Raw genomic sequence first — 20,346 nt, 5'->3', positions numbered from 1 at the left:
GATATGCTTTTCTTGTGGCTTTCTTAAATATTTTTGAGTGTTTTACATATTGGAGATCAGTTCATTTTCAAACCTTTTGTGACTTGCGAATTTAAATTCAGTTGTTTTTGTTTATTCTTTTTCTTGACTTCTGTACATGTTTGTGCTTGTGTCAATGGCTCTTGCTTGCACATCAAACGATTATTACTTCTCGTTGACATCTTTTTGTCCAGGTTTTAATGCTACAGAATGTCACTGCCCCACACACTTGCTTTCATTAATGAATTTTGGTCCTTCTGTGACATTCTGTGAGGCCCGTCTCATCACGGTGTAGGCCGTTTTATGTAACCGGTAAAATTTACATAATTTTTATTAGTTAACAAAAATTACGTTATTTTTTCTAGTTATATGTCATTTTTGCAAAGCTAGTCTTTCTTTTGGAAAATTTTGTGGGATAAAATTGTTTGATATATTCAGCAGCTGCCTTCTTTGATTCCTGAACTGGATAGTGTAGATATATAACTCCATAGAGTTAGAGAGTAGAGTAGAGATAACTCCAGCGCAGATATTTGTTTACCGAATTCCTTGCTTCACATTTTCCCACCTCGAGCTGTATAATTCATCATTATAAAACGTTGGTTTCCACGCTGTTTGAAATTCGCGCGCGGAAAGCCGTATGCGCAACGTCAGTGCGAGGACATGTGGGCGTTTCCTCGGCCTCCAGCCTCGCTGCAGAGAATATCTTAGAAAGAGGTGTGGGGGAGGAGGTACACACGTGACCACCCGTCATGCGGGGCCGATGACGAGATAATCCAGTTTTCTCCTCCCCGGGTCTGCTGCGGGAGCTAGAAAAGGGACCTTTTCGCACAAGGTTATCTCCGTATTCAATAGATGGCGATGGCTCCACTTCAAGGCCGGTTCTGGTCCTGTATGCTACACATATGGGTTTGTATTGGCGTGCGTAGAGTGTGGTCGTGTGGTTTGCTGCAGCGCCGCTAGGATACGACGCGAATGGGACGCCAGGGGGCGAACTTTCCCTTTCACTTGATTCCCTTTAGTCCAGTGGCCAATGTGCGGTGGTTTGCCCCCCCCCCCCCCCCCATGCATTACGCGGCATCAGTACAAAGCCACGTCTGAAAGGAGTGAAAGATGGCGTTACCTTGACGCCACGGATCGGGTTTCACGCCATAAAACGCCATAAAAGGAACGGGTTTCATATCCCCGCCCGTGATTTATGAGCGGAAGAACCCACGATTTACGTTTTCTCCCTCGTTCTCCTTCTGAAGTAGCCCGACAATGCGGAGCGGACTCTCATTGGTCCAATTTTTAAATTCCGTGTTAGCGCCTCGAAGCAACTGTGGCTGCGAGCGGCGTACAGATGTGGACAGATGAAGAGAGGACCACAGGAAGGTGTGGGGGCGGGGGGGACAGTGGGGTTTAGTATGCGTCCTGGGCCGACTTCAGGGGAACTGTGCCGACATTCGCCTGGAAGGTCCTCGGAAAACCCAGAACAAACATCAGACAGCACAGCCGGTGGTAGGATTCGAACCCACCACCACCCAGTCTACAGCAAGACCTTGGCTACCGCAAACGAGCGGGACGTCTTACCCCGCTCGGCCATGTCGCTGGTCATTGGTTCAATCATCGCTGGAGGTAGTTTGAGGAGACCAGTCCCGAAGCCGCTCGGTCGCGCTGCTAGAGAAGGAGAAGGAAAGGGGGGGGGGAGGCGAAAATTGAGTTTTTTTTTTCTATTAAAAAAAAGGGAAATGCATGTATGTCATTTGGACGGACAGTCGGATCAGACCCCTCTTCTACACAGGCATACAAATGGTCCACCTTACATTTTACACGTTCTTACCTGACGTGACCGAGTCAGCAGTGTTGCTGACCGTTGAAAAAAAAAACTAAAAAATAAAGATAAACAGTGAGCACTAAGCTAATACACGTCCCGCTCATTGGTGGTAGCCAAGGTCGTGCTGAAGACTGGGAGGTGGACCTTCGTCAATGACCAGTGGGACGTCAGATCCTTCGCTTGCTGCGTACGAGCTCACCTCCTCTGGGAGAGGTTCTACAGGTGCATTTTCCTCCCTTCCCGGGCCTGCTTCTGCAGACATTTCTCCTTCGCGTACTTGAGAGGACGCGATGGCGACCTCACTGGATGGCTGTTGAAAAACAGAAGACTCGGTGGTCTTCTCGTTGGGTGGTAGTAGAACTTCAGAGGACGCAGTGGCGACCTCAGTAGGGGGTTGTGCGAGCCCATGCTCTTCCTCGGCTGCAGAAACTGCCTCGGTTGTCAGGGCAACGACCTCCCGGGGGTCTAGAAGATATCAGTCCCCGACGATTTCAATGACGTCATCGCCTGTGATGCTGGCGTATGTCTTTACGCGGAAATGACCCTCCTGCCCACAACGGCGGCACACCTTTCTCATTCCACTGTACAGGCACATAGCTTGAAAACCCCTCACCGATATGAAGTTGGGCACCTCCTTTGTGGCATCCAGGAGCACCTTGCGTGTGCCAGTCTCGACGGAGGGAAAATCCCTGTACCTCTCCCTGTGGGTTCGAATCCTACCACAGGCTGTACTGTCTGTTTTTCCCGGGTTTTCCCGAAGACTTTCCAGACGAATGTCGGTCGAAGCCGCACCACTAGCACCCCTCTCCAACCCCCACTCCTTCCTGCTGTCCTCTCTCTCCACAGCTGTACGCAGCTCATAGCCACTAAGCTAATAAGTTTTATTATGCTCGTCATCTAGGACATTTTGATTGTACATGTTTAGCAGGGCGATAAGCCCGATCCACGCTGCTCCACTACGCACACGGGTGACCTGGCATCAGCATTGTTCAGCCATCAAAGTCAGACTCGTTAACCCCGTACATGCGGTGTTAACCAGTGTGCGGATGTGTCATACTCCTCCATGAGTCATGTGTCGCACACCCGAAAACCATGCTAACAGGGCATGCACGCATGCATGCAGGACATTTTGCATTTGAGTTATTCGAGGAAACCCAGCTGCAATTACTTTACCAAATACCAACACTTTCTTGGTTTCGGGGGTCCCTGGAAGCACAGTGGAAGTCTCGGGGCTGAGAGAGACTACGTCATGACACCGGACATTGGATTGAACACGTAATCAAATGATTGATTATGTGTTTAATGGCACAAAGGCAACACATTGGAGGGGAGGGGGTCAGTAATCCCCCTATATCCGCCCTTGCGCAGGGAACTCGTGCGTAACTGTCACTATCTCGTCCTAAAAATAAAAATAGAAACACACACACACACAACGCGCTAATATACAAATATATTTATTTTCCGAATGGCCTGTGCGGATCTGCAGTTGCTTCAACAGATCTTTGGGGGTCCGCAACAGAAAAGGAACGTCGCAGTACATAAGCGTAACTGTTTTGTCGCCACGGACAGCGGGAGTATGGTGAATAAATAATGAATGGAACCAGAGGCATACCTCACTATTAAGTCGCGAAGAATATGACTACCGCAATTATTACCAGACCTAGTGAAGCAGCGACCACTAGAATAATTCCTACTGATCTTCGTTGCGTCCTGGAATGTGTCCTGAAAGAAGAAAAAAAGGAAGGCATGTCTCAGAGATCCTTTCGAGAATAGGGGTCTCAGTTTAGTGGCCGTCCTTCCGATATAGTATTTGACCACATTCACCGAGTTTAGTTATAGCTCAGCATTTTTTCATCGCCCCTTTACGCAGGTAACAACGTGGCATAGTTGTGAGGATGATCGCTTTTCCACGCCAAGACTGGGAGGTGACGCGGGTTCGAGTCCGCGCACCGGCGGTGCCCTGGGTTTTTCGTTCAGTCTTTCCAAACGAATGTCGGCACAGTTTCCCCTGAGATCGGCCCAGGGCGCATGGTAACCCCCCCTCCCCCCTGTCCGGCACTCCTTTGCGGTTTTCATCTCTCCATCTGCCCTAGTCTGTACGCGGCGCTCATAGCCACAATTGCTTCGTGGAGTTCGCACAATTCACCATGGAGTTTAAAAATATACTATTACGATAAATTCCTGATGTTCTGCTTCCCTGCAAGCTTCACGAAGTTTCACATCACAGCAACGTTGCCTGACCTTATCTACAGGGAGGATTGGCAGGACGCATTCATTACTGCTTTAAAGCACAGTTTGGGCTATCCGATAATATCTGCTTACAGAGCTATCATGATCTCACTCAGAGCTCGTGCTTACCGTGCACACTCTAAGGCATTACTTACACTGATTCAGTTGTTTCAAATTTCTGGACCTTTTGCTTCTGATGTTCTGGGATGTCTCCAATGCCATTGTATCCGGACGTGGAAGGATGACAGGACTCAGTCCGTTCACTGCAATCGAGCAACGAAGATGGACTCTCAGCCCCGCTTTCAGCGACTTTCTTGATGGTGTTCACTGGTACAAATGTGAGCACATCCTTCCTGAGACGGTGCGTCAATGGACCGAACGTGTCCAGGGACACGTGGCCCACTGTGAATTCTTGCAGCACACCGGACGTAGTCGGTTTTGGACCTCCTCTATCTCTCCTCTCTTCAGTGTCTGATTTTGGCTTCATCCGTTGAGCACCTAGCGCACTGCTCGCTGGAGTGTACTCTATCGGTATGGCCTGCTGCTCAGGAGGAGGTACGACCTGCTGCGGAGGGGTAGGTATGGCCTGCTGCTCAGGGATCGGGACGACACTTTGAGATGCATTCTCCATTGGTTGACAGGTGACTATCTGCTCTGTCGCTGCTTGCCTCATCATGTCGTCAATATGGGACGTGATACCTGAGAGTTCCGACAGTGCTTCGGTATCGCAGTGTCCCGCGTCATATTCTATGATCCAGTCGGTCGCAAGCTCCGTCGGCGCAAAGACATACTGCGTGGCATCATCGTTCTTTCTGAGGATGGCTTCTGTAGTCTCACTCGGTTGTTCCGAAAGAACGTTCATGACGCCTGTGGCACGTGCTGCAGTTCTTCCGCCCTTTGAAACCCGATCAGTGCTTGCTATGTCGGACCTGTTGCTTTGCGCGGAGAGTTGGCTCGACACAGAGGATTCGCTGTCGGTCTGCGATGCTGCTTCATCGTCGATGCTCCCGGCAGCTTCCAGTGTGCCCCTGAAATCGCCAAGCAGCGTAGTCAACACGTGATCTTCGGTTAGTTGGCTTTCGGTGTGCGAGCTGTCTTCGGACCGCAGTATTCTACTTGTAGCGACCTGAAAGTTTCGCTCCATTCCTAGTATGTCTTCAAAGCTGTTTCTCTGCATCGAAACTGCTTCCTTGTGTTCCCCAAATTTTCGTTGTCCTTTGATGGGAGGTATAATAATTGGCGTTTCCCATTCAGTTGATGCTCTGATTAAATGCAGTTCGTCAGTGTCGTCTAAGGAAGAAAGCGTTGCCAGGCGAAATGAACTGTACTGTCTGGCCGCTGGCTTCGTTCCGCTTCCCTTGGGAAATAGACTGTAGTCCTGGCTATACCTGGTTGACGAGAGCTCCGGCGCTACGTTTGACTCAGTTATATAGCCTATAGGCTGACCTGACGCTGTGATCGCTGGAGCACTCCACTGACGTTCCTTTGGTAACAGTTGACATGGCATCATCAGAATACTGTCTGCTTCGGCTTGCTTCTCGCGCAGCCCTGGGATCGTCCGATCGTCACTAGTAATAGTGTCTCCTATGCTGTCACCCATGAAGTCATGGTATTGCAAGTCAGATTGTTGTTTCGTCTCTGAATGCGATCCCAATCCGGGTGTGCGAGGTGAGCTCATGCGCGAATGTCGTCCATCGAGCACGTTCTCCGTCATATCGATGGTAGCGTCCAACCTCGTCATCGCTTCATCTGTTGCAGTGGTGTCATAATTCAATACACGCTCTAGTGAACTTCCTCTAGCTAATGTCTGTGCGCCTTGCATAATTTCAAAAACGTCGAAGTCCGTGGAAGCGGTCTCCCTCGCGTAACTTTCATAGTTGGGTTTCAGACATTCCGGTACGGTATCTGTGTACGTTGTCTCCTTCCGTTCTGGGTCGGATGTCTCACCGCTGTCCTCTAGCTTTCGAAGGGAGTAACTGCCCTGCATGCTTTCAATAATAGTTTTGGGCCGCACCGCCCTAGCCTCTGTAGGCGATATGCTTGTGAGATTCCCTTCATGATAGTCCACTGGTTTTCCGTTTTGATCCTCATCACTTCTTACTTGAGCGGCTTCTCGTAACTGCCCGTGCAGAATGATGGTCCAAAGATCTGACTCCACTGTTTCTTCCTCCTTCACCATAGACTCCATATCTTGCTCAAGGTTTGGTACCGCCCTGGATGTCGTACCACTTGCTTGTTCTCCAACATCGTGTGTTATTCCTTGGCCGAAGCCGGGGTCTGACTGTGCTTGGGTACCCGATGTCTGTTTTGACTGTACTTCGTTGTCACTCACGCGCTGATTCTGCGTCCCATCATATCCTGTTGTGCCTTTGCTTAGGCTGACGTTGCTTCCAGATTTTCTGGCCTCGTCTTTCACGTATTTTCTTTTCACTTTCTCCTTTGTAATTTTACTCGGGCATCCATTCTCATTTATGCCACCCATCTTGTACTTTGATCGCAGTGTTTCAGCAAGTTCCCGGTCAAGTAACTCTGTCACTTCCAGAACTTCTCTACACGACGTTTCTCTTTCGATGGTTGTTACTTTTGTGAACCGGGACGGAAGTCTTCTTGCCAGAGACGTCCGAGCCTCTGAAGCGCTGACAGTGATGTCCGCATCTTCCTGATTGCCGCCTTTATTCCTGTACTGAGATACGTCCCTTGATTTCATCTGTTTTACGGTTCTTCTTGTGATATAGTCTTTCGCTTCACTATAGCCTGTCTGTGTTTGTATGGTCACACCTGGCGTGATCCGCATTCCTGCTTGTTGCGGAACGCTCACTTCGATCCTTGCTGCTGGCGACCTCTGGTCCATGTGGGTAATCGTGCCTGCTCGCGCAATGGCATCTGGTGCAGCTGGCACGTACAAATGCTCTTCAAAAGCTGGCACGGTGTGTCTATGGGAGACAACGCTTGGTATGATTGTTTGCGTTGGTATACCTTCGCGAAGATGAAGAGGCACCCTTTCTGCCGCCATCGGCCAGGAACCCATGTGCGCTATGGGACTTGGTGGTATCGCTGGTAGCTTCGACAAATCAGTCTCTACAGGTGCTGGGATGTGAGAAATGTCTTCAACAGCTGGAACGCGGAAGACGATAACTTCATGGGAGACAATGCTTGGCAAGCCAGTGTGCATCTGCGGAGCTTCATGAGGCGGAGCGGCCAAGGATTCCAGTTTTTCTTCTGCTACAGGCTGACGTAGCATGTAGATGCACATGCTTGATCTTACCTTGGACACCTCAGACACGTCGACTTCAGTGAACACTGCAACGCGTGAAACTTCTTCCAATGCTGCAACGGGATACGCGACGGCTCTGTGTGCGACGACACTTGGAAGAAAGCTGGGTGTTGGCGGACCTTCACGTGGAAAGCTTGGTATAATTTTTGGTTTTTCTTCTGCACCTATAGGCCGATAGATCTTATGGGCTACCATGCTTGATGTTATCTTTGTTACGTCTGGCACTTCGGCTTTTGGTGGAACTTTTGGTTTTTCTTCGACAGCTGAGGGCCGAAGGACCTTGTGCGCTACCATCCCCGTTATTTTTGGTACCTCTGGCATCTCGGCTTCAAGGAATGCGGGAACCCGTGCGACTTCTTCCAGTGCTGCAGGGACATACTTGAAGGCTTCACGTGGCGGGCTTGGTAGAACTTTAGGTTCTTCTGCAGCTATGGGCCCATAAACCTTGTGCGCTACCATGCTTGATGTTATCTTTGGTACTTCTGGCACCTCGGCTTCAGGGAATGAAGGAACTCGTGCGACTTCTTCCAGTGCTGCAGGGACATACTTGAAGGCTTCACGTGGCGGGCTTGGTACCACTCTAGGTTCTTCTGCAGCTATGGGCCGATAGACCATGTGCGCTACCATGCTTGATGTTATCTTTGGTACTTCTGGCATCTCGGCTTCAGGGAATGAAGGAACTCGTGCGACTTCTTCCAGTGCTGCAGGGACATACTTGAAGGCTTCACGTGGCGGGCTTGGTACCACTCTAGGTTCTTCTGCAGCTATGGCCGGACAGACCTTGTGCGCTACCATGCTTGATGTTATCCTTGGTACCTCTGGCATCTCGGCTTCAGGGAATGCGGGAATCCGTACGACTTCTTCCAGTGCTACAGGGACATACTTGAAGGCTTCACTTGGCGGGCTTGGTAGGACTTTAGGTTCTTCTGCAGATATGGGCCCATAAACCTTGTGCGCTACCATGCTTGTTGTTATCTTCGGCACCTCTGGCATCTCGACTTCAGGGAATGCGGGAACCCGTGCGACTTCTTCCAGTGCTGCAGGGACATACTTGAAGGCTTCACGTGGCGGGCTTGGTACCACTCTAGGTTCTTCTGCAGCTATGGCCGGATAGACCTTGTGCGCTACCATGCTTGATGTTATCCTTGGTACCTCTGGCATCTCGGCTTCAGGGAATGCGGGAACCCGTGCGACTTCTTCCAGTGCTGCAGGGACATACTTGAAGGCTTCACTTGGCGGGCTTGGTAGAACTTTAGGTTCTTCTGCAGCTATGGGCCCATAAACCTTGTGCGCTACCATGCTTGTTGTTATCTTCGGCACCTCTGGCATCTCAACTTCAGGGAATGCTGGAACCCCTGCGACTTCTTCCAGTGCTGCAGGGACATACTTGAAGGCTTCACGTGGCGGGCTTGGTAGAACTTTAGGTTCCTCAGCAGCCATGGACCGATAAGCCTTGTGCGCTATCATGCTTGTTGATGTCTTTGGCACCTCTGGGACCTCGGCTTCAGGGAATACGGGAACCCGTGCGACTTCTTCCAGTGCTGCAGGAACATACTTAAAGGCTTCACTTGGGGGGCTTGGTAGAACTTTAGGTTCTTCTGCAGCTATGGGCCGATAGACCCTGTGCGCTACCATGCTTGGTGTTATCTTTGGTACTTCTGGCATCTCGGCTTCAGGGAATGAAGGAACTCGTGCGACTTCTTCTAGTGCTGCAGGGACATACTTGAAGGCTTCACGTGGCGGGCTTGGTACCACTCTAGGTTCTTCTGCAGCTATGGTCGGATAGACCTTGTGCGCTACCATGCTTGATGTTATCTTCGGCACCTCTGGCATCTCGGCTTCAGGGAATGCTGGTACCCCTGCGACTTCTTCCAGTGCTGCAGGGACATGCTTGAAGGCTTCACGTGGCGGGCTTGGAAGAACTTTAGGTTCTTCTGAAGTTATGGGCCCATAAACCTTGTGCGCTACCATGCTTGATGTTATCTTTGGTACTTCTGGCACCTCGGCTTCAGGGAATGAAGGAACTCGTGCGACTTCTTCCAGTGCTGCAGGGACATACTTGAAGGCTTCACGTGGCGGGCTTGGTACCACTCTAGGTTCTTCTGCAGCTATGGCCGGATAGACCTTGTGCGCTACCATGCTTGATGTTATCCTTGGTACCTCTGGCATCTCGGCTTCAGGGAATGCGGGAACCCGTGCGACTTCTTCCAGTGCTGCAGAGACATACTTGAAGGCTTCACGTGGCGGGCTTGGTAGAACTTTAGGTTCTTCTGCAGATATGGGCCCATAAACCTTGTGCGCTACCATGCTTGTTGTTATCTTCGGCACCTCTGGCATCTCGACTTCAGGGAATGCGGGAACCCGTGCGACTTCTTCCAGTGCTGCAGGGACATACTTGAAGGCTTCACGTGGCGGGCTTGGTACCACTCTAGGTTCTTCTGCAGCTATGGCCGGATAGACCTTGTGCGCTACCATGCTTGATGTTATCCTTGGTACCTCTGGCATCTCGGCTTCAGGGAATGCGGGAACCCGTGCGACTTCTTCCAGTGCTGCAGGGACATACTTGAAGGCTTCACTTGGCGGGCTTGGTAGAACTTTACGTTCTTCTGCAGATATGGGCCCATAAACCTTGTGCGCTACCATGCTTGTTGTTATCTTCGGCACTTCTGGCATCTCGACTTCAGGGAATGCGGGAACCCGTGCGACTTCTTCCAGTGCTGCAGGGACATACTTGAAGGCTTCACGTGGCGGGCTTGGTACCACTCTAGGTTCTTCTGCAGCTATGGCCGGATAGACCTTGTGCGCTACCATGCTTGATGTTATCCTTGGTACCTCTGGCATCTCGGCTTCAGGGAATGCGGGAACCCGTGCGACTTCTTCCAGTGCTGCAGGGACATACTTGAAGGCTTCACTTGGCGGGCTTGGTAGAACTTTAGGTTCTTCTGCAGCTATGGGCTGATATACCATGTGCGCTACCATGCTTGTTGTTATCTTCGGCACCTCTGGCATCTCAACTTCAGGGAATGCGGGAACCCGTGCGACTTTTTCCAGTACTGCAGGGACATACTTGAAGGCTTCACCTGGCGGGCTTGGTAGAACTTTAGGTTCCTCTGCAGCCATGGACCGATAGGCCTTGTGCGCTACCATGCTTGTTGATATCTTTGGTACCTCTGGGACCTCGGCTTGAGGGAATACGGGAACCCGTGCGACTTCTTCCAGTGCTGCAGGAACATACTTGAAGGCTTCACGTGGCGGGCTTGGTAGAACTTTAGGTTCTTCTGCAGCTATGGGCCGATAGACCATGTGCGCTACCATGCTTGATGTTATCTTTGGTACTTCTGGCATCTCGGCTTCAGGGAATGAAGGAACTCGTGCGACTTCTTCCAGTGCTGCAGGTACATGCTTGAAGGCTTCACGTGGCGGGCTTGGTAGAACTTTAGGTTGTTCTGCAGTTATGGGCCCATAAACCTTGTGCGCTACCATGCTCGATGTTATCTTCGGTAGCTCTGGCATCTTGGTTTCAGGGAATGCTGGAACCCCTGCGACTTCTTCCAGTGCTGCAGGGACATACTTGAAGGCTTCACGTGGCGGGCTTGGTAGAACTTTAGGTTCCTCTGCAGCCATGGACCGATAAGCCTTGTGCGCTATCATGCTTGTTGATGTCTTTGGCACCTCTGGGACCTCGGCTTCAGGGAATACGGGAACCCGTACGACTTCTTCCAGTGCTGCAGGAACATACTTAAAGGCTTCACTTGGGGGGCTTGGTAGAACTTTAGGTTCTTCTGCAGCTATGGGCCGATAGACCCTGTGCGCTACCATGCTTGGTGTTATCTTTGGTACTTCTGGCATCTCGGCTTCAGGGAATGAAGGAACTCGTGCGACTTCTTCCAGTGCTGCAGGGACATACTTGAAGGCTTCACGTGGCGGGCTTGGTACCACTCTAGGTTCTTCTGCAGCTATGGCCGGATAGACCTTGTGCGCTACCATGCTTGATGTTATCTTCGGCACCTCTGGCATCTCGGCTTCAGGGAATGCTGGTACCCCTTCGACTTCTTCCAGTGCTGCAGGGACATGCTTGAAGGCTTCACGTGGCGGGCTTGGAAGAACTTTAGGTTCTTCTGAAGTTATGGGCCCATAAACCTTGTGCGCTACCATGCTTGATGTTATCTTTGGTACTTCTGGCACCTCGGCTTCAGGGAATGAAGGAACTCGTGCGACTTCTTCCAGTGCTGCAGGGACATACTTGAAGGCTTCACGTGGCGGGCTTGGTACCACTCTAGGTTCTTCTGCAGCTATGGCCGGATAGACCTTGTGCGCTACCATGCTTGATGTTATCCTTGGTACCTCTGGCATCTCGGCTTCAGGGAATGCGGGAACCCGTGCGACTTCTTCCAGTGCTGCAGGGACATACTTGAAGGCTTCACGTGGCGGGCTTGGTAGAACTTTAGGTTCTTCTGCAGCTATGGGCCGATAGACCAGGTGCGCTACCATGCTTGACGTTACCCTTGGTACTTCTGGCATCTCGGCTTCAGGGAATGCGGGAACCCGTGCGACTTCTTCCAGTGCTGCAGGGACATACTTGAAGGCTTCACTTGGCGGGCTTGGTAGAACTTTACGTTCTTCTGCAGATATGGGCCCATAAACCTTGTGCGCTACCATGCTTGTTGTTATCTTCGGCACTTCTGGCATCTCGACTTCAGGGAATGCGGGAACCCGTGCGACTTCTTCCAGTGCTGCAGGGACATACTTGAAGGCTTCACGTGGCGGGCTTGGTACCACTCTAGGTTCTTCTGCAGCTATGGCCGGATAGACCTTGTGCGCTACCATGCTTGATGTTATCCTTGGTACCTCTGGCATCTCGGCTTCAGGGAATGCGGGAACCCGTGCGACTTCTTCCAGTGCTGCAGGGACATACTTGAAGGCTTCACTTGGCGGGCTTGGTAGAACTTTAGGTTCTTCTGCAGCTATGGGCTGATATACCATGTGCGCTACCATGCTTGTTGTTATCTTCGGCACCTCTGGCATCTCAACTTCAGGGAATGCGGGAACCCGTGCGACTTTTTCCAGTACTGCAGGGACATACTTGAAGGCTTCACCTGGCGGGCTTGGTAGAACTTTAGGTTCCTCTGCAGCCATGGACCGATAGGCCTTGTGCGCTACCATGCTTGTTGATATCTTTGGTACCTCTGGGACCTCGGCTTGAGGGAATACGGGAACCCGTGCGACTTCTTCCAGTGCTGCAGGAACATACTTGAAGGCTTCACGTGGCGGGCTTGGTAGAACTTTAGGTTCTTCTGCAGCTATGGGCCGATAGACCATGTGCGCTACCATGCTTGATGTTATCTTTGGTACTTCTGGCATCTCGGCTTCAGGGAATGAAGGAACTCGTGCGACTTCTTCCAGTGCTGCAGGGACATACTTGAAGGCTTCACGTGGCGGGCTTGGTAGAACTTTAGGTTCTTCTGCAGCTATGGGCCAATAGACCATGTGCGCTACCATGCTTGATGTTATCTTTGGTACTTCTGGCATCTCGGCTTCAGGGAATGAAGGAACTCGTGCGACTTCTTCAAAAGCTGCAGGGACATACTTGAAGGCTTCACGTGGCGGGCTTGGTAGAACTTTAGGTTCTTCTGCAGCTATGGGCCGATAGACCAGGTGCGCTACCATGCTTGACGTTACCCTTGGTACTTCTGGCATCTTGACTTCAGGGAATGAAGGAACTCGTGCGACTTCTTCCAGTGCTGCAGGTACATGCTTGAAGGCTTCACGTGGCGGGCTTGGTAGAACTTTAGGTTGTTCTGCAGTTATGGGCCCATAAACCTTGTGCGCTACCATGCTCGATGTTATCTTCGGTAGCTCTGGCATCTTGGTTTCAGGGAATGCTGGAACCCCTGCGACTTCTTCCAGTGCTGCAGGGACATACTTGAAGGCTTCACGTGGCGGGCTTGGTAGAACTTTAGGTTCCTCTGCAGCCATGGACCGATAAGCCTTGTGCGCTATCATGCTTGTTGATGTCTTTGGCACCTCTGGGACCTCGGCTTCAGGGAATACGGGAACCCGTACGACTTCTTCCAGTGCTGCAGGAACATACTTAAAGGCTTCACGTGGCGGGCTTGGTAGAACTTTAGGTTCTTCTGCAGCTATGGGCTGATAGACCATGTGCGCTACCATGCTTGATGTTATCTTTGGTACTTCTGGCATCTCGGCTTCAGGGAATGAAGGAACTCGTGCGACTTCTTCCAGTGCTGCAGGGACATACTTGAAGGCTTCACGTGGCGGGCTTGGTACCACTCTAGGTTCTTCTGCAGCTATGGCCGGATAGACCTTGTGCGCTACCATGCTTGATGTTATCTTCGGCACCTCTGGCATCTCGGCTTCAGGGAATGCTGGTACCCCTTCGACTTCTTCCAGTGCTGCAGGGACATGCTTGAAGGCTTCACGTGGCGGGCTTGGAAGAACTTTAGGTTCTTCTGAAGTTATGGGCCCATAAACCTTGTGCGCTACCATGCTTGATGTTATCTTTGGTACTTCTGGCACCTCGGCTTCAGGGAATGAAGGAACTCGTGCGACTTCTTCCAGTGCTGCAGGGACATACTTGAAGGCTTCACGTGGCGGGCTTGGTACCACTCTAGGTTCTTCTGCAGCTATGGCCGGATAGACCTTGTGCGCTACCATGCTTGATGTTATCCTTGGTACCTCTGGCATCTCGGCTTCAGGGAATGCGGGAACCCGTGCGACTTCTTCCAGTGCTGCAGGGACATACTTGAAGGCTTCACGTGGCGGGCTTGGTAGAACTTTAGGTTCTTCTGCAGCTATGGGCCGATAGACCAGGTGCGCTACCATGCTTGACGTTACCCTTGGTACTTCTGGCATCTCGGCTTCAGGGAATGCGGGAACCCGTGCGACTTCTTCCAGTGCTGCAGGGACATACTTGAAGGCTTCACTTGGCGGGCTTGGTAGAACTTTACGTTCTTCTGCAGATATGGGCCCATAAACCTTGTGCGCTACCATGCTTGTTGTTATCTTCGGCACTTCTGGCATCTCGACTTCAGGGAATGCGGGAACCCGTGCGACTTCTTCCAGTGCTGCAGGGACATACTTGAAGGCTTCACGTGGCGGGCTTGGTACCACTCTAGGTTCTTCTGCAGCTATGGCCGGATAGACCTTGTGCGCTACCATGCTTGATGTTATCCTTGGTACCTCTGGCATCTCGGCTTCAGGGAATGCGGGAACCCGTGCGACTTCTTCCAGTGCTGCAGGGACATACTTGAAGGCTTCACTTGGCGGGCTTGGTAGAACTTTAGGTTCTTCTGCAGCTATGGGCTGATATACCATGTGCGCTACCATGCTTGTTGTTATCTTCGGCACCTCTGGCATCTCAACTTCAGGGAATGCGGGAACCCGTGCGACTTTTTCCAGTACTGCAGGGACATACTTGAAGGCTTCACCTGGCGGGCTTGGTAGAACTTTAGGTTCCTCTGCAGCCATGGACCGATAGGCCTTGTGCGCTACCATGCTTGTTGATATCTTTGGTACCTCTGGGACCTCGGCTTGAGGGAATACGGGAACCCGTGCGACTTCTTCCAGTGCTGCAGGAACATACTTGAAGGCTTCACGTGGCGGGCTTGGTAGAACTTTAGGTTCTTCTGCAGCTATGGGCCGATAGACCATGTGCGCTACCATGCTTGATGTTATCTTTGGTACTTCTGGCATCTCGGCTTCAGGGAATGAAGGAACTCGTGCGACTTCTTCCAGTGCTGCAGGGACATACTTGAAGGCTTCACGTGGCGGGCTTGGTAGAACTTTAGGTTCTTCTGCAGCTATGGGCCAATAGACCATGTGCGCTACCATGCTTGATGTTATCTTTGGTACTTCTGGCATCTCGGCTTCAGGGAATGAAGGAACTCGTGCGACTTCTTCAAAAGCTGCAGGGACATACTTGAAGGCTTCACGTGGCGGGCTTGGTAGAACTTTAGGTTCTTCTGCAGCTATGGGCCGATAGACCAGGTGCGCTACCATGCTTGACGTTACCCTTGGTACTTCTGGCATCTTGACTTCAGGGAATGAAGGAACTCGTGCGACTTCTTCCAGTGCTGCAGGTACATGCTTGAAGGCTTCACGTGGCGGGCTTGGTAGAACTTTAGGTTGTTCTGCAGTTATGGGCCCATAAACCTTGTGCGCTACCATGCTCGATGTTATCTTCGGTAGCTCTGGCATCTTGGTTTCAGGGAATGCTGGAACCCCTGCGACTTCTTCCAGTGCTGCAGGGACATACTTGAAGGCTTCACGTGGCGGGCTTGGTAGAACTTTAGGTTCCTCTGCAGCCATGGACCGATAAGCCTTGTGCGCTATCATGCTTGTTGATGTCTTTGGCACCTCTGGGACCTCGGCTTCAGGGAATACGGGAACCCGTACGACTTCTTCCAGTGCTGCAGGAACATACTTAAAGGCTTCACGTGGCGGGCTTGGTAGAACTTTAGGTTCTTCTGCAGCTATGGGCTGATAGACCATGTGCGCTACCATGCTTGATGTTATCTTTGGTACTTCTGGCATCTCGGCTTCAGGGAATGAAGGAACTCGTGCGACTTCTTCAAGTGCTGCAGGGACATACTTGAAGGCTTCACGTGGCGGGCTTGGTAGAACTTTAGGTTCTTCTGCAGCTATGGGCCGATAGACCGTGTGCGCTACCATGCTTGACGTTATCTTTGGTACTTCTCGCATCTCGACTTCAGGGAATGCTGGAACCGCTGCGACTTCTTCCAGTGCTGCAGGGACAAACTTGAAGGCTTCACGTGGCGGGCTTGGTAGAACCTTAGGTTCTTCTGCGGCTATGGGCCGATAGGCCATGTGCGCTACCATGCTTGTTGATATCTTTGGTACTTCTGGCATCTCGGCTTCAGGGAATGAAGGAACTCGTGCGACTTCTTCAAGTGCTGCAGGGACATACTTGAAGGCTTCACGTGGCGGGCTTGGTAGAACTTTAGGTTCTTCTGCAGCTGTGGACCGATAGACCATGTGCGCTACCATGCTTGATGTTATCTTTGGTACTTCTGGCATCTCGGCTTCAGGGAATGAAGGAACTCGTGCGACTTCTTCAAGTGCTGCAGGGACATACTTGAAGGCTTCACCTGGCGGGCTTGGTAGAACTTTAGGTTCTTCTGCAGCTATGGACCGATAGACCATGTGCGCTACCATGCTTGGTGTTATCTTCGGCACCTCTGGCATCTCAGCTTCAGGGAATGCGGGAACCCGTGCGACTTCTTCCAGTACTGCAGGGACATACTTGAAGGCTTCACCTGGCGGGCTTGGTAGAACTTTAGGTTCCTCTGCAGCCATGGACCGATAGGCCTTGTGCGCTACCATGCTTGTTGATATCTTTGGTACCTCTGGGACCTCGGCTTCAGGGAATGAAGGAACTCGTGCGACTTCTTCCAGTGCTGCAGGGACATACTTGAAGGCTTCACGTGGCGGGCTTGGTAGAACTTTAGGTTCTTCTGCAGCTATGGGCCGATAGACCATGTGCGCTACCATGCTTGATGTTATCTTTGGTACTTCTGGCATCTCGGCTTCAGGGAATGAAGGAACTCGTGCGACTTCTTCAAGTGCTGCAGGGACATACTTGAAGGCTTCACGTGGCGGGCTTGGTAGAACTTTAGGTTCTTCTGCAGCTATGGGCCGATAGACCGTGTGCGCTACCATGCTTGACGTTATCTTTGGTACTTCTCGCATCTCGACTTCAGGGAATGCTGGAACCGCTGCGACTTCTTCCAGTGCTGCAGGGACAAACTTGAAGGCTTCACGTGGCGGGCTTGGTAGAACTTTAGGTTCTTCTGCGGCTATGGGCCGATAGGCCATGTGCGCTACCATGCTTGTTGATATCTTTGGTACTTCTGGCATCTCGGCTTCAGGGAATGAAGGAACTCGTGCGACTTCTTCAAGTGCTGCAGGGACATACTTGAAGGCTTCACGTGGCGGGCTTGGTAGAACTTTAGGTTCTTCTGCAGCTATGGACCGATAGACCATGTGCGCTACCATGCTTGATGTTATCTTTGGTACTTCTGGCATCTCGGCTTCAGGGAATGAAGGAACTCGTGCGACTTCTTCAAGTGCTGCAGGGACATACTTGAAGGCTTCACCTGGCGGGCTTGGTAGAACTTTAGGTTCCTCTGCAGCCATGGACCGATAGGCCATGTGCGCTACCATGCTTGATGTTATCTTTGGTACTTCTGGCATCTCGGCTTCAGGGAATGAAGGAACTCGTGCGACTTCTTCAAGTGCTGCAGGGACATACTTGAAGGCTTCACGTGGCGGGCTTGGTAGAACTTTAAGTTCTTCTGCAGCTATGGGCCGATAGACCGTGTGCGCTACCATGCTTGACGTTATCTTTGGTACTTCTGGCATCTCGACTTCAGGGAATGAAGGAACTCGTGCAACTTCTTCAAGTGCTGCAGGGACATACTTGAAGGCTTCACGTGGCGGGCTTGGTAGAACTTTAGGTTCTTCTGCAGCTATGGGCCGATAGACCATGTGCGCTACCATGCTTGATGTTATCTTTGGTACTTCTGGCATCTGGGCTTCAGGGAATGAAGGAACTCGTGCGACTTCTTCCAGTGCTGCAGGGACATACTTGAAGGCTTCACGTGGAGGGCTTGGTAGTACTTTAGGTTCTTCTGCAGCTATGGGCCGATAGACCATGTGCGCTACCATGCTTGATGTTATCTTTGGTACTTCTGGCATCTCGGCTTCAGGGAATGAAGGAACTCGTGCGACTTCTTCAAGTGCTGCAGGGACATACTTGAAGGCTTCACGTGACGGGCTTGGTACCACTCTAGGTTCTTCTGCAGCTATGGCCGGATAGACCATGTGCGCTACCATGCTTGATGTTATCCTTGGTACCTCTGGCATCTCGGCTTCAGGGAATGCTGGAACCCGTGCGACTTCTTCCAGTGCTGCAGGGACATACTTGAAGGCTTCACTTGGCGGGCTTGGTAGAACTTTAGGTTCTTCTGCAGCTATGGGCCCACAAACCTTGTGCGCTACCATGCTTGGTGTTATCTTCGGCACCTCTGGCATCTCAGCTTCAGGGAATGCGGGAACCCGTGCGACTTCTTCCAGTACTGCAGGGACATACTTGAAGGCTTCGCGTGGCGGGCTTGGTAGAACTTTAGGTTCTTCTGCAGCTATGGGCCGATAGACCATGTGTGCTACCATGCTTGATGTTATCTTTGGTACCTCTGGCATCTCGGCTTCAGGGAATGAAGGAACTCGTGCGACTTCTTCAAGTGCTGCAGGGACATACTTGAAGGCTTCACGTGGCGGGCTTGGTACCACTCTAGGTTCTTCTGCAGCTATGGCCGGATAGACCATGTGCGCTACCATGCTTGATGTTATCCTTGGTACCTCTGGCATCTCGGCTTCAGGGAATGCTGGAACCCGTGCGACTTCTTCCAGTGCTGCAGGGACATACTTGAAGGCTTTACTTGGCGGGCTTGGTAGAACTTTAGGTTCTTCTGCAGCTATGGGCCCACAAACCTTGTGCGCTACCATGCTTGTTGTTATCTTCGGCACCTCTGGCATCTCAGCTTCAGGGAATGCGGGAACCCGTGCGACTTCTTCCAGTACTGCAGGGACATACTTGAAGGCTTCACGTGGCGGGCTTGGTAGAACTTTAGGTTCTTCTGCAGCTATGGGCCGATAGACCATGTGCGCTACCATGCTTGATGTTATCTTTGGTACTTCTGGCATCTCGGCTTCAGGGAATGAAGGAACTCGTGCGACTTCTTCCAGTGCTGCAGGGACATACTTGAAGGCTTCACGTGGCGGGCTTGGTAGAACTTTAGGTTCTTCTGCAGCTATGGGCCCATAAACCTTGTGCGCTACCATGCTTGATGTTATCTTTGGTACTTCTGGCACCTCGGCTTCAGGGAATGAAGGAACTCGTGCGACTTCTTCCAGTGCTGCAGGGACATACTTGAAGGCTTCACGTGGCGGGCTTGGTACCACTCTAGGTTCTTCTGCAGCTATGGCCGGACAGACCTTGTGCGCTACCATGCTTGATGTTATCCTTGGTACCTCTGGCATCTCGGCTTCAGGGAATGCGGGAACCCGTGCGACTTCTTCCAGTACTGCAGGGACATACTTGAAGGCTTCACGTGGCGGGCTTGGTAGAACTTTAGGTTCCTCTGCAGCCATGGACCGATAGGCCTTGTGCGCTACCATGCTTGTTGATATCTTTGGTACCTCTGGGACCTCGCCTTCAGGGGATACGGGAACCCGTGCGACTTCTTCCAGTGCTGCAGGGACATACTTGAAGGCTTCACGTGGCGGGCTTGGTAGAACTTTATGTTCTTCTGCGGCTATGGGCCGATAGACCATGTGCGCTACCATGCTTGATGTTATCTTTGGTACTTCTGGCATCTCGGCTTCAGGGAATGAAGGAACTCGTGCGACTTCTTCAAGTGCTGCAGGGACATACTTGAAGGCTTCACGTGGCGGGCTTGGTAGAGCTTTAGGTTTTTCTGCGGCTATGGGCCGATAGGCCATGTGCGCTACCATGCTTGATGTTATCTTTGGTACTTCTGGCATCTCGGCTTCAGGGAATGAAGGAACTCGTGCGACTTCTTCAAGTGCTGCAGGGACATACTTGAAGGCTTCACGTGGCGGGCTTGGTAGAACTTTAAGTTCTTCTGCAGCTATGGGCCGATAGACCGTGTGCGCTACCATGCTTGATGTTATCTTTGGTACTTCTGGCATCTGGGCTTCAGGGAATGAAGGAACTCGTGCGACTTCTTCCAGTGCTGCAGGGACATACTTGAAGGCTTCACGTGGAGGGCTTGGTAGTACTTTAGGTTCTTCTGCAGCTATGGGCCGATAGACCGAGTGCGCTACCATGCTTGATGTTATCTTTGGTACTTCTGGCATCTCGGCTTCAGGGAATGAAGGAACTCGTGCGACTTCTTCAAGTGCTGCAGGGACATACTTGAAGGCTTCACGTGACGGGCTTGGTACCACT

At 51.5% G+C, this 20,346-nt stretch overlaps 1 protein-coding gene across 6 annotated transcripts; it reads right to left on the bottom strand.

The window, feature by feature from the left end:
- Positions 1-3,268: 3,268 nt before the first annotated feature.
- Positions 3,269-16,358, bottom strand: LOC135370798 (titin-like). Of its 6 annotated transcripts, none has more exons than XM_064604651.1 (3): positions 8,283-16,358; positions 4,216-7,778; positions 3,269-3,553 (listed from the first exon to the last, which is right to left on the bottom strand). In XM_064604651.1, exons 1-3 carry the CDS (start codon positions 16,347-16,349, stop codon positions 3,451-3,453), a joined length of 11,733 nt encoding a protein of 3,910 aa, XP_064460721.1. In that variant the 5' UTR covers positions 16,350-16,358; the 3' UTR covers positions 3,269-3,450. The 6 variants fall into 6 exon arrangements, with proteins under 6 accessions (XP_064460721.1, XP_064460722.1, XP_064460724.1 ...); XM_064604652.1 differs by having other exon boundaries at positions 4,216-10,511; positions 11,016-16,358; XM_064604654.1 differs by having other exon boundaries at positions 4,216-10,502; positions 11,511-16,358.
- Positions 16,359-20,346: the final 3,988 nt, after the last annotated feature.

Source organism: Ornithodoros turicata, chromosome 10 (genome assembly GCF_037126465.1).
Source record: "Ornithodoros turicata isolate Travis chromosome 10, ASM3712646v1, whole genome shotgun sequence".
In the NCBI taxonomy this organism is placed as follows: domain Eukaryota; kingdom Metazoa; phylum Arthropoda; class Arachnida; order Ixodida; family Argasidae; genus Ornithodoros; species Ornithodoros turicata.
Note: the sequence above shows the minus strand (reverse complement) of the source record. Positions and strands in the feature narration are given on the sequence as shown.

Bases quoted from the DNA above. Each gene is read 5' to 3' on its own strand.
- LOC135370798 (XM_064604650.1), bottom strand. From the start codon at position 16,349: ATGGTCTATCGGTCCACAGCTGCAGAAGAACCTAAAGTTCTACCAAGC. The intron at 3,554-4,215 runs GTAAGTAATGCC...TTCTTCTTTCAG, and splicing joins TTTGAAACAACTGAATCAGT to GACACATTCCAGGACGCAAC.